General features: G+C 34.2%; 1 protein-coding gene across 1 annotated transcript; it reads left to right on the top strand.

Annotated features, from left to right (window-relative positions):
• The first annotated feature begins 6,025 nt into the window (after window positions 1-6,025).
• On the top strand, window positions 6,026-9,145 carry LOC147849716 (leucine-rich repeat protein 1-like). Its single transcript, XM_087337200.1, has 7 exons — window positions 6,026-6,176; window positions 7,063-7,195; window positions 7,434-7,505; window positions 7,607-7,750; window positions 7,841-7,912; window positions 8,228-8,299; window positions 8,499-9,145. The coding sequence occupies exons 1-7, from the start codon at window positions 6,098-6,100 to the stop codon at window positions 8,569-8,571; spliced, it is 645 nt and encodes a 214-aa protein (XP_087193326.1). The 5' UTR covers window positions 6,026-6,097; the 3' UTR covers window positions 8,572-9,145.
• Window positions 9,146-14,138: the final 4,993 nt, after the last annotated feature.

Below are 14,138 nucleotides of genomic sequence, written 5' to 3'. Positions count from 1 at the left end.
CCCTAAATTTGATTAACATAACTGGTTATATCATGTTCGGTTTGAGAATGATATAAATTCACTACATAATTTTATCAAGTTATGTAATTTCCAAGTGTGCTTATTGGTGCAACCTCATAACTATTGTTGTGAAAATTATGCATGTGAAACCCTGGTCCAAAACATAGACATTCAACTTGTATAAAAGCCAAACTATTGTCCAATTATCAAAGAATAATTGAGAGTGATTTTGACCCCATAACTCAAATGCGGCCCTCTATTTTGATGATATTTCTTTCATTATAGAAGGCTATCAAAATAAGGAAAATTAGGGAGTAAACTTGGTTTGATGTAAGTATATTGTAGCCTTGGTTTATAGACAAAATCATGCAATCTTTTAAGTATGCCCTACAAGCTTGTCGTGTCATTGATATGGTTTAAGAAATCTACCGGGAGTTCCTAAGACAAAGTGATTGTTAAGTATTTGGGAATGGCAAGGATTGACTCATGAATCCCAATATTGCCAAACTATTGGTTTACATGATCCGGTTATTGGTTTGCGGTACTGGACAAAGAAACACCCATGCAAATGTAAATGTGTGTGTGTATGTGTGTATACATACATACATACATACATACATACATACATATACATATATCTATTCAAAAGAATGGCTTAGAACAATATGAATCTCGATACAACCATAAGGAATCTATGCAATGCAACACACTTCAAAGGCCCAACAATGTGCATTAAATATCGTGTTAATCTTCATGATGTCTACAAACATCATGTGGGATGTATCCTACCAACGTATTACACATAATGAATGTTGCTATATCACGGTACACGTGAAAGGTGTTTTGTTGCTTTGACTTCTTATGAAAATTTTGTTTTTGTATGTTTTACGATTTTATCTCTCTAGGATTTTGTGTGCTTCTTTCATATATGATTTATAGAGAGACAGATGGGCAGATTTGAGGGAATGGAATGTGTGGGAGTAATAAACAATTGCATTAGGATCAACTTTGTCTCTTTTAATATAATTCTAGTTGCTTCATTTTCGTGTTCATGTAATGGCCCTTGATGGTACTCTTTCTCTCTAGAAAAGTTGACATGTCGCACGAGGTTTGTTGGGCACAATGAGGGATTTGTATCAACATATAATAAATACAGTAAATTTTATACGTGTCATCATATTGTGGCCTACGAAAATGCCCGTTTTTCCATACTTTAGTAATTTGTGAGTGTGGAGGTTCACATGTCCTTAGTATTCGGCACACACCTTTGAGAAAAGAAAGATAGAACAAAAATTAGAAGAGAAAAAAAGATGTGGATTGCCAAAATTGGAAGGAAGCAATGCCAATTTAACAAGAATGAAAAAAATAAGGTAATTGTATAGAGAGAGAGAGAGAGAGAGAGAGAGAGAGAGAGAGAGTAGATGCATGTAGCTCAGTTAGTAAAGGTTGCCCAATGGAGACCAGGTGGTCATAGGTTGAACCCCTACATTCCATAGTGGCTCATGTGAAATAAGGGATATCTATGGAGTAATTGAGAGGTGAGAAATTTGGGTTTCAAACCTAAGATGATATCTATAGAGTAATAGAGAGGTGAGAAAATTGGGTTCCGAACCTAAGATGTAGTGTAAACAACTTACCCCCAGGTTAAGCTAATTACAATAAAAAGGGAAGGATTGATTGACATTGAGATAGTGAAGAAAGAAAAAACCCAAGAATGAAAAGAAGAAGAATTAAAGAAGCTTGAAGATTGGTGGTAAAAGAAAACACGAGCCCAAGACTTTGCAAGACCTAGAACTAGATAGCATTAGGTAGGGCATGTGGAGCTCCTCAATAGAGCAGCATGCTTGTAATCAAGATATATAATCATATAAATCAATATGACTTCGGCATGTTCTATATCTTTTCCTCATGAGTTTTCTTTATGCTTTTTGTTCGAGAGATTGAGAGCAATTTAGATGGTTGACGTAATATATGGAGTCATGTTAGAGATGAGGAAGCTTCCTATGTGTGTGACAAAATTTACCTACTGTAAATGCAACACACCCAATGAAGAGACTTTGCGGATCTTTTTTAACTAGAAAACTAAACTCAATGAATGTGTGTGTATGTGTACGATATTCTTAATGTACATAAAGCCTTTACTTAATACAAATATGTCTATTTGTTAGATTATTCTCAAGATTTTGTGCTTAACTATGTTCATTCATCATAGTTATGTTGTAGTGATTACCCGTGAACAAATGTTATATGCATTCAATCACCTACACATAACTCTTATGTTTCGTGTTCAAGAAACATGTGACGCCAACCAATTTGTCTTTAGGTAGTGAGTATACTTTGTGAGCTAGGAATTGGGGCCCACAAATGAGGTTATGTAAAGTCCATAATAGAGCAATGAAAAGTGTGGTCACTAGTTATTTGTCCACTAATTACAACTTGTAAATTGAAGTTAGACAAATAAAAACGATAACTTCGAGTCCAAATTTATGTTGGTCTCACCAATCAAAGACCATGTGCATTTCAATCAATCGAGTTCATTCCAAATATTTCAGTACAATCTCTAACCCGTTTTACAATTTCCAATTGTCCAATTCCTTTGGATCAAATACCTTTAACCTTGCTAACTAATAATTTATACTATATAGTTTATAAATTCACTTAAGACTATAAAACCCTAAATTTCACTATGAGCTCAATCTCTAATAAACAACCCATCGTTTGTGCACCCTATGGATTTCAGGAGTCGCATAGTCAACTTACAATGATGCTTCATAATATCAACCACCTCACATCTTGAATCTTGCATGGAATGTAAAAAAACTTGTTCTTGCATTTAAAGATATGCTATGGAAGATGATCATTGTGAAATCATTTTTGCAATCCCAACATATACCTCGAGGGTGTATGTGGTGTATCTGTTCTAAATGAATTAACTTGAATTGGTTTGTTATTCCAAAGTACATTATAATTACGACTCGAACTAAGAGTTAATGGATGCAATATGTACATAGTATCCGAGAGCAAAAACATGCATCAAACTCTTTTTTATATCCTAGTATAATTGAACATTTTTCACCACCAATTGAAATCAAGTTTTCTTGTCCTGAGGCAATAAATCATATATAGTGCCATGATGCATCATTTGTACACATGGAAAACCACGACATAAAGACTTTAATGATATTCGTTTTCTTTGTTGTTATCATTCATTGCCTCCTAGAATCATATGAGACATTGACAACCAAACACGGTAATCCATATTTCTTGCGCATAGTACCTAACTAGTAAGTTAGTAACTCGATTTGTTGCCATTGATAGTAAAAAAAAGCCTTGGCCCATATGTGAAAACATGACAACTGCCTTAATACTCTATTGTTGACATTAATATATCTTGTGGCTAAAAGAGAAAATACCCTAATCTTCTCCTCTAATTTGGTTTCTCTTAGAAACCCCATGAAGACACCATTCTAGTGCATTTTAATCGCTTTACGTTAAAATCCAAGAATGTTGAAAATACAATCGTGTCCACACATAGTTTCATCACCATGTGTAGATAAGTTTAGCAACTTTATTCCCTCAAATGCTATCGAGTTCTTTAAAACGTCGGTGTGTAGGAGTACTTCAAGACTTTCAGAGGATTAAACCAACATGACATATTGACTATTTTGGTAAAAAGTGAAAACACATTTGTTTTAAAAATTTCTTTTGTCTATTGCATATCCTAAATTTTATATGACAATATGTGAGATGTAGGATGTGAAAAGTAATATTTTTTTCCTTTCGTAATGCTATAAAATCTTAGTGATTGTGGGAGGCGACTCTGACTAATCATAACTCTCCCAACACTCACTTTCAAAGTAAGTTGGACAAAGGTATGGTTTGTTCACGGGAAGTGTCGGCCGGGATTTGAAAAGCTCTGTTTGATTGTCAAGCTAAGAAGGCCATCGCAACAAAAGGAGATATATAAATATACACAAACGGCTTCTTCAAAATTTGTACACAAAAGCTCTATGTGTTTTTTCGTCATCACGTTGTAGTAAGTAAAGCATAGTAACGGCTCGTGGTTTGGTATGGAGACCTAAGGTGTCGGACGAGAAATTGGGGCCAAAAAAGACAATCATGAAATTTTATGTGATCGAACGAGGTGCGGGAAAATGGGACACTTGTAAGTTCTTTCAAAGTGTGTGAATGGCCCCCCCAAAACCCTAAACAACAAAACAAAATGCAAAGAAGAAGAAGAGAAGAAAGAAAAATCATTTTCTCCTTTCCCCCAACCAAAAACAAAGCATTGGTTATATAGATATAATAATATACATGTATATGTATTTGTGTATGTATGTATGTACATATTTATGCATGTATATGTATATACGTATACATGTACATTTACATAACTGTGCATCATATGCATACATTCATATATACATATACATATACGCAATAATAAGGTTTTTGATTGAAACCAACTGCATGAAGTTAGCTTCTTTAAGCAATTCCTAGTGCAATCTCTCTTTGATTGTCTACAACTTAGTTAGAGCCAGATTTACACTCTTTACTTTGAGTGCTTCTAAGCTCTTTAGTGTCTAATCGACAAGTTGTATATTTCTCTTTAATTATTTGTGGGTTTTCGCCTCAATTTGAGGTTTCCCACTAGTAATAAAAGTGTTACTAAAAATAAGTATATATATGTATATCATATATGATATATCTATAGACCATAGTACGTAATATACGCGAATGCATTGGCAAACATTCCTTTTCCATACGAATGCGTATGTTATCAAAACATTCGTATGTTGATTTATTTATTTTTTATTACACTTTTTACCTTAACTTTCTTACCTAAAATTTTGTTTTTGCCTTATAATAAATAATGAGTACAAAAGTATGGTATTTACCATACTTCAAAAGGTATTTACCATACTCGAATGATTGAAACATTCTCTAAAATGCGAATGCACGTATGGTTCATACTATGCATATAGACTATGTCTAGATACGAATGTATGTATTTATGCATGTATTATTGTATATGTGTATTTATGCATGTATATGTATATGTATAGGTATGTGTACATGTATTTATGTATGTATGTATATATCAATGTATGCATATGATGTAGTATGTACATATATGTATATGTATAACCGTATATGTATATGTATAACAGTATATGTATATGTATACATATAGAAATGTATGTACATATACATCTGTATAGCTGCTCTGCTCCTTGTCTATTTATGTATTTGTCTGTTTTTTTTTGTTTTGTTTTAACTGAAAGGGAAAGTGAAGTATATGTATTGTATTGATCAAATACAGTCTTTGGTTTTTTGTGCTTCATTCCTAACCAGTTTCTTCAACAAATAATTTTGGAGGTCTCTCTCTCTCTTTCTCTCTCTGTATTAGCCATTTTCATCTGCCCTCATCTCAGAATCAGACCCTTTACAGTTCACCGATTTCTTTTGATTTCTCTCCTTCTTTGTCTCATCACTGCTGTATAAGAGGTTCACCCTTCCATTTCTGAATTTCCTCTTTGGGTTTGCAAAAATCAAAAGTGAGTTTTTCTTTTCTAATTGCAGCAGTTTTTGTTGGGTTTTTTTAATCCAGAAAAAAATTTACTTTTTTGTGGTGTTTTTAATAAACAACTGGCGGGTTCTAATCAACATTTTCTGTGGGTATCAAAACCTGTGGGTCTTTCTGGAAAATAGAAGAAATTTCTTCTGTAAAATGCTATCTCCTACTAAACAAATCTGCGGGGTTCTAAATCACAAATATTGCGGGCCTGTCTAGACTCTGGAAATGGAAGAATTTTCTTCCATTAAAACGTTGGGGGCTTTTTATATCAACAAAATTTGTGGGTTTTTTGAATGAGCACTGTTTTCTTTTTAAGCTTTTGATCAACAGAATTTTTTTTTTTTTCCTGAAATTCTTAAAATTTAAAAACAAGATGTGTTTTTTTCCTCCCTCTTCCAAAACTTCTGACATGATTATCTTTGCTTTTTCTTTCCTTGCAGGAAGGGTGTGGTTTGTTTTTCTGTGTGGGGGGGGGGTGGGGATCCTTCTAGAAGTTTCTAGAAAGAAAGCAAGAAGGGCATGGAGAGACTGGCCCTCTATTTGTGGTTCATTCTAGGGTGCTCATTAACACCTCTGATGATCTCCGCCAATCCCGAAGGTAAGAAGAACTGCTTGCTTACTAAACAAATCAAAGCAATTTTGTTTTTTTTTTCCTTTTAAGTAAGAGACAGAAATCTAGGGATATCTATCATAAATCTCCATAGTTTTTTGTTTTTGTTTGTTTTTACCATGACCCCGGCATGGATATTAACTCAAGAGTTATTCAGTCATAATCCAACACATGATTTTGACATGATCTTGGGATCTAGAAAGATAACCTAGAGGGAATCGATCATATTTAAGATACATGATGTATCCATGGATCCATGAATCTATCACGGTGTTGACATGGGTCCTCTCTTGGATTTGTTCAGTCATAATCCAACACATGCTTCCAAAATAATCTTGAGCTCTGGGGGTAAATACCCCATTTTTTTTTGTTGTAAACCATTTGTCTCATGGGCCAATTTTGGCCTTAGAGTCATAATTTAGAGATATTTGATCATACCACTGGATATATGATGCATTCATGGATCTTGAGCTCAAGGCATTGGCCATATTAATCCAGTGCATTGATCTCGGCATGAATGCATACTTAAAGAGGTATTCAGTAATAATTCTAGATTCTAGAATAAAACACTCATATAATTTATATATATATATATATATATAAACACAAACATTTCTATTGGAATTTGTCCCCTATATACAACCATAATCCTCAGTTTCTTTAAAATGAAATGCACATATATTACACATGTTTATATACATATACGCTGGAGTTTATCCACTATACCGAAAATCCTGAACTCATACAATTTGTTACAGTGATGCCTTACCATGGTTCTTTATTTATTTATTTTTGACCAAAGAGTTGGAGAGGAAGACCTATTACTTTGCCCCATGATTCATCACTGTAGTTTCTTCTTATGCTTTCTCTTTAGGTGATGCTCTCCATGCCTTTAGGAGAAGCTTATCTGATCCGGACAATGTGTTGCAAAGTTGGGATCCAACACTCGTCAATCCGTGCACATGGTTTCACGTGACCTGTAACCAAGATAGTGTTGTCACAAGAGTGTAAGATTGCATTATACGCGCATTTTTGCTTGTTCTATAGAACATATGTAACATCAAGTCAACAACTTATATACACAAATACATGTGTGTGTGTGTGTGCGAATGCAAAAATACATACATACATACATACATACATGCATACATGCATACATGCATACATACATTCACACACACAATACACAATACATCAGAGGCGAGAAAGTGTCCTAAGGATAACATCACATCTTTTGTATCGTAGTGATCTTGGGAATTCTAAACTGTCAGGGCATCTTGTTCCGGAGCTTGCACAACTTGAACACTTGCAATATTTGTGAGTCATTACTCATCATAGGATACCTTCTTTGTTTTTTATTTTTTCTTTATATAACAAGTATAAATGTTTGATGCTCGAGTTTCGATGAACTATTGTAGAGAATTGTATAAAAATGAGATAACTGGCACTATCCCTCCAGAACTTGGCAACCTTAAGAACCTTATAAGTCTAGACCTTTACAATAACAATATCACTGGAGCTATCCCCGAGTCTCTAGGGAACCTCAAGTCATTGATATTCTTGTGAGTTTTTTTCCCCCCCTCATCTTTTATATTCCTTTAATGATGCTGGGTATTATAGGATTTATATATTCATAATTGTATTATGTGCAGGCGTCTCAACAATAATCGTTTGAGTGGTCAAATACCTCGCTCTCTTACGAGCATCAACAGCCTCAAAGTCGTGTATGTCAAATTAAAAGACGTCCTTTTGTGATTAGCACTCGTGGTTAATTTTCCAAATTCATGCATGCATGTTTGTGTGTGATTGTATTCTCCATCCGTTTATATTTTTCTACATAAATATGTATGTGTGTGTGTGTGTATGCATTTGCAGATGATGGATATATGCCTATTGATATCTACATAGGTGTGTCTATGTATGTAAGCAAGTATATGTGTGTGTAAATGTAAATGTATTTGTACAAATGAATGCGGGTGTATGTAAGTGAGAGAGAGAGAGAGAGAGAGAGAGAGAGAGATCATGGAGTTCTTTTGTAGTGACTTATCGGCAAACAATTTGTGTGGAACAATACCAGTCTCTGGGCCATTCGAGCATTTTCCTATGAAAAGGTTATGAAATAAAATGATTTTCCCTACTTTTTTTTGCGAATTTATATTTTCACACAATCACATCTAAATTTCCACTACTATTGAGATTTATACAACATTCTAAAATTAGGAGCAAATTAACTAGAATATGATGATAGTAAGAAACTTTTCATGGCCGTCATGTTTTGACACACTTTGTTATTTCCTTTTGTTGCTTCAGTTTTGAGAACAATCCTCGATTAAACGGCCCGGAACTTTTGGGTTCGGTTTCTTACAACTCTGGATGTCTTTGAAGTTTGGAAGGATATTTGTAGTCATATGAATGTACTCAAAATGTGCTACAGCATTAGAGGCATATACCTCATTTGGTGGTCTCAACAATGGTAGCTTTTAAGATGGCATTCTCCAATATATATATATATATATATATATATGTATGTATACATATGTATACCTTAGTAAATAAAGTCTAATTTAATCCTTGCATTCCTCAGTGGCATCTAGTAAGTGAAGAGTTTATGTATGGGGTAATAGAGGTGAGAAAATTGGGTTTCGAACCCAAGACGTAGGGTGAATAGTGTAACAATTTACCACTATTAGCCCAAGGTTGAATATGACCTATAGATGTGTTCAGTTTCCTTGTTCTTTGAAGGATATAACTTTATAATTAGGTGCAACCTACATAGTAAAGTGTGTGAAGTGTGATCAATGTTCACATTTGTCTCATGTCATACATTGGTGTTGCAAAAAGGCCTCAATTCAATGAGGAATGTAATGATGCATCGTGAAGCATGCATGTTGCATCTCATCTTTCAAACAAGTTTTTCATGTGCTAAATCCAATTGGAAACACCAAAAATTGTCTTTATATGTTTTTGGAATAATTTTACTTGCTTCCCATGTGATCTTAAGAAATTAGTGTGGGGGACATTTTTGAACCTTAAGCATGTATTCAATAACACTTTTCATTGCCATGATCTTAATCAAAAGTGATATTGGCTTAAGAAGGTTTTTAGATTTGGAGAAACTTTATAAGAAAATAGATTTTAGATGTTTTTGAACCATTTTTAAGCGGACTTAGGGATGTTATTGCCACATACTTTCACCCATAGAGAAGCACTAGTGTCACCAAAGTGTCAAAAAGGTATTTCTTGAGGACATGCCATTTAATTGTTAACCATTTCATGTGTTCTCAAATACATAATATGTTTTCTTTCCCGTGTTAGATAGCAAATTCATTCTATTTATTATTGATGGAACTTTTAAGTTTAAGGTGTTTGATGTTTCTCGTAGTTTGAAGTGGTTCATTATTGTACATTATGCATGGTTTGCCCTTACCTTGGTTCTTCACGAGTGCAATCTTCATTTGGCTTTGTGTTTTGTTTTGTGGGTTTATACACCTCAAAGTGATTGGAGCATATGCACTAACTAGAGGGTACCATCATCATTAGAGGTCCTTTTTTGTTAATTTTGCCAAACAACATACTTTGTGGGATTGGAAACAATAATCTCTTGTAGCTATGAATTGGTGGATTGTGTTCTAATATTGTTCTACATGGCGACTTTCCTTTTATCCTTAAGCCTAATAATCTAAAATTTAGTTTATTTGTCAAGCTTTACTAATGACGTCACAATCTACATTCAAATTTATTTTGTCTCAAAATCAATGAACATGTAGTGTTTGATGTTTGAAATCCATTGTTTTTCATCAAGAAATAAATGAATGTTGTGCTATATATATAAATGCATATAATTTTCAAATCTAGTGGTTCACAGGGGATTGTCGTTATTATTTTGTATAATATGTGAATGACATGCTCCTACATTTGTAAGTTGGTTGACAAAGTCCAAATGTAGTTTATGGGGCTTATGAATGCATTGTGTAGTGTAGACTCAATGGGGAAAAAATTTGTCTTTGGTTTAACGTGAAGGCATCTCTATCAAGAGCTTGACGGTTGTGTTGCATCTTCGATATTGCTAGATGGTGTTCATATCCTCGAAGAACAATTTGAACTTTTAAAATATAGTCTCAAAGCTTTGGTTAAATGGAAGCCTTTTATAAATGACAATAGTAATTAGCAAAGACAACGAATGAGATGAGTTGCAAAAGACTCATACTTGGTGCCTGATGATGGTCATAGACAAATGACAAACTTATTGGGGAACACACAATTTAACGTTTAGTTGTTCATACCTACCATAAGGGTTGTGGATACAAATAAGGAAAAGTTCACATGTCCAGAAAGTACTATGCTCACCCCCATAGGTAGTGAGAATTGCCTTGGATTACTCATATATAGAGATGCCACATTTTCGTCAAACAATTCCAATCCACTTTATCGGTTTGAGGGCTTCTATGTATATTTCTCTTGTTCGTCATGAGCTTGGGATGTGTGTGTGTGTGTGTGTGTGTGTGTGTGTGTGTGTGTGTGTGTGCATACATACATACATAAAAGATCTCTTGTTTATCTTTCACAATTCTTGTGCATTTTCATGTATTTTCCACAAAGTTCTCTTGTTTTCTCATAGGTTAATGATACCTTGAACCAAAATACCAAATTATATTCTAATATAGTAAAAACCTAGTTATTCTTTTAACGTATTTGTATTTCTGTCCGTGCATAGGAAGTTACAAGTCATAACGTCCTTCATTCCAACAAGTTGAACAACTTGCTCAAGTATGCCAACAATGACAAACAGATAAAAGATTTAGTAGTTTCTCAGTCATCCAAAATCTAGTTCCTATGTGAAATTTATTCTTCAGAATTTGTTCGATTGCGCTTATATTGTATGGGATGAGTTTTCTCTTCGTTTGGGGGGGATCTTTGATTATATGAAGCATATGGTGTTATCTATTGAGGATCCTAAGACTTTGGAGGAGACAATATAATTGCAATTTGTATTGATAATAATCAAACCTTTCATTTAGTACCATTGGTGGTAGAGTTTCCACTCCCTTTTTGCATGTGAATTAGATGGTTGTTAAATATATTGTTGATGGGTCCTATTAAGTATATTGTTGAGTGCTTTATTCTCTCGATTGGTTGAAGTTCATTAAACTCTTGCATCATTCATTCTTGCAAGGTTAGTAAGGCTTATGTGATTTTGTTGGTATTAAAGTTGAGAGTTGCGATTGTAGTTGTTCTAATGTGACATAATTGTATACTGGATCTTGGATTTACTTTTGAGCACTTAATCTCAATGAAGAAGCTCAAGAATTTGATGAATGTATGATTTCTCATACATTCTACAACCCTTTCCATGGCCATGATCTCAATGGGAAGTGATCCCGTCTCAAGGAGGAGGGTGTAGGGTGTTTGTTTCTTAACTTGTAGAAACTTTGTAAGAAAATGTTTTTGGACATTTTCAAACACTTTCCACATAGATTTAGGGATGCTACCGCCCCATACTTCCACCCCATAGAGAAGAACTGGTGTCACCAAAGTGTCGAAAAGATATTTCTTGAGGACCCAACACTTAATATCTCCAAGATTGCATGTGTTCTCAAATGCATAGTATGCTCGTTTACCCGCCTTTAAGCGGCGCGTAGCACATTCATTCCATCTATGATTTGAAGGAACTTCAAGGCCAAGATATTTGAAGCTTTCCACACATTCAAGTGGCTCATTGTTGTACATAATGCATGGTTTATCTCTTTTTTGGCTATTCACAAGCATAATCTTTGTTTTAGAGCTATTGACACTTAATTTAGTATGCATGCAAATTTTTTCCAATGCCTTCATAAGCTTTTGTGCATCTCCTAAAGTATTTGCAAAAAACACTACATCATCTGCATATAGCAAAAGCATAATCACAACATTCCCAATGGCAACTTCTTCAACACATTCTTCCTTTGCAAACTTGGTAACCATTTCTTCCAATTCATCAATGCATAGACCAAATAGTGTTGGTGAGAGTGGGCATCCTTGCTTAACACCAATAATGCTTTTGAAAAAATCTGAAAGTTTATCTCTCATGCGCACACAACATATAACCTTCTCATAAATTCGGGAAATTGCAAGCATATATTCACTTGGCACCTCAAGTTCTTCCATTCCCCTCCAAAGATGCTCACGAGGTACCATATCAAAAGCTTTCTTGAAGTCTACAAAGCAACAATATAAGCCTTTACCTCTAAGGTGAGTTTCCTCCATTAATACTCGAAGGGTAATAAGGTGATCAATGGTGCTATGGTGTTTCCGAAAGCCAGCTTGTCCATAAGCTCTCTTACCATTTTTTTCAGCCCATACACTTATCTTTGATTCCATTATACATCCAAATAGTTTTGCCATTAATGAGCCAACCATGATGGTTTGATAGTTGTTTACATTATTTATATCTCCACCTTTATGTAAAGGTTTGATCCAATTTGTTGTCCAATCGTACGTCATACCATGTTGCAATGCATCATTAAACATATCGCTTATCCATATACAGTAAACATTCGGTTAAGTGCGCACTTTGATCTGAAGGGAAAAGTGCGCACTTAATCGAGCCGCGCACTTAGGGCTTTTTACACACAAAACTTTTTTCCCCCAATTTTTCTTTTCTCTGCACATTTGAGTAAGCGTAGCCCCAACAGCCACCGATCAGACCCTCTTTGCACCTTAATCAATCCCACGTAGCTGGTCACAAGGCTCCTGCTTCACCACGTTGTTGCTCAAGACACTATTGTGCACCTACAGTCTTCTTCGGGTATGTAGAGTTTCTGCGCATTTTCAGGTTTTTTAAGGCCAAATGTTTAGGGAATTAAAAAATAATTTCATTGTGGATGAGTATGTGGATGTGTTTGTGCTCTTTTTACTGCTGAATTCAAGTAAATTTGTTGATTAGGTTCATAAATTAGATTGCGGGTTTAGGGAATTAGAAAAAAATTTGATAGTGGATGGGTATATGAATGTATTTTGCTGTTTTTACTACTGAATTTGAGTAAATTTGTTGAATAGGTTCATAAATTAGATTGCGGGTTTTAGGTAATTAGAAAAAAATTTGATAGTGGATGAGTATGTGAATGTATTTTGCTGTTTTTACTACTGAATTCGAATAAATTTGTTGATTAGGTTCATAAATTAGATTGTGGGTTCAGGGAATTAGAAAAAAAATTGATAGTGGATGAGTATGTGAATGTATTTTGCTGTTTTTACTGCTGAATTCGAGTAAATTTGTTGATTAGGTTCATAAATTAGATTGCGAGTTTAGGGAATTAGAAAAAAAGTTGATAGTGGATGATTATGTGAATGTATTTTGTTGTTTTTATTGCTGAATTCGAATAAATTTGTTGATTAGGTTCATAAATTAGATTGTGGGTTTAGGGAATTAGAAAAAAAGTTGATAGTGGATGAGTATGTGAATGTATTTTGTTGTTTTTACTGCTGAATTCGAGTAAATTTGTTGATTAGGTTCATAAATTAGATTGCGAGTTTAGGGAATTAGAAAAAAAGTTGATAGTGGATGAGTATGTGAATGTATTTTGCTGTTTTTACTGCTGAATTTGAGTACATTTGTTGATTAGGTTCATAAATTAGATTGTGGGTTTAGGGAATTAGAAAAAAAATTGATAGTGGATGAGTATGTGAATGTATTTTGCTGTTTTTACTGCTGAATTTGAGTAAATTTGTTGAATAGGTTCATAAATTAGATTGCGAGTTTAGGGAATTAGAAAAAAAGTTGATAGTGGATGAGTATGTGAATGTATTTTGTTATTTTTACTGGTGAATTCGAGTACATTTGTTGATTAGGTTCATAAATTAGATTGCGGGTTTAGGGAATTAGAAAATAATTTGATTGTGGATGAGTATGTGGATGTATTTGTGTTGTTTTTACTGTTGAATTTGAGTACATTTGTTGATTGGGTTCATAAA

The sequence above is a fragment of the Azolla caroliniana genome, unplaced genomic scaffold (assembly GCF_043228905.1).
Source record: "Azolla caroliniana isolate FFs.n. ecotype wild unplaced genomic scaffold, voAzoCaro1.0.p SCAF_22, whole genome shotgun sequence".
Classification (NCBI taxonomy): domain Eukaryota; kingdom Viridiplantae; phylum Streptophyta; class Polypodiopsida; order Salviniales; family Salviniaceae; genus Azolla; species Azolla caroliniana.
Note: the sequence above shows the minus strand (reverse complement) of the source record. Positions and strands in the feature narration are given on the sequence as shown.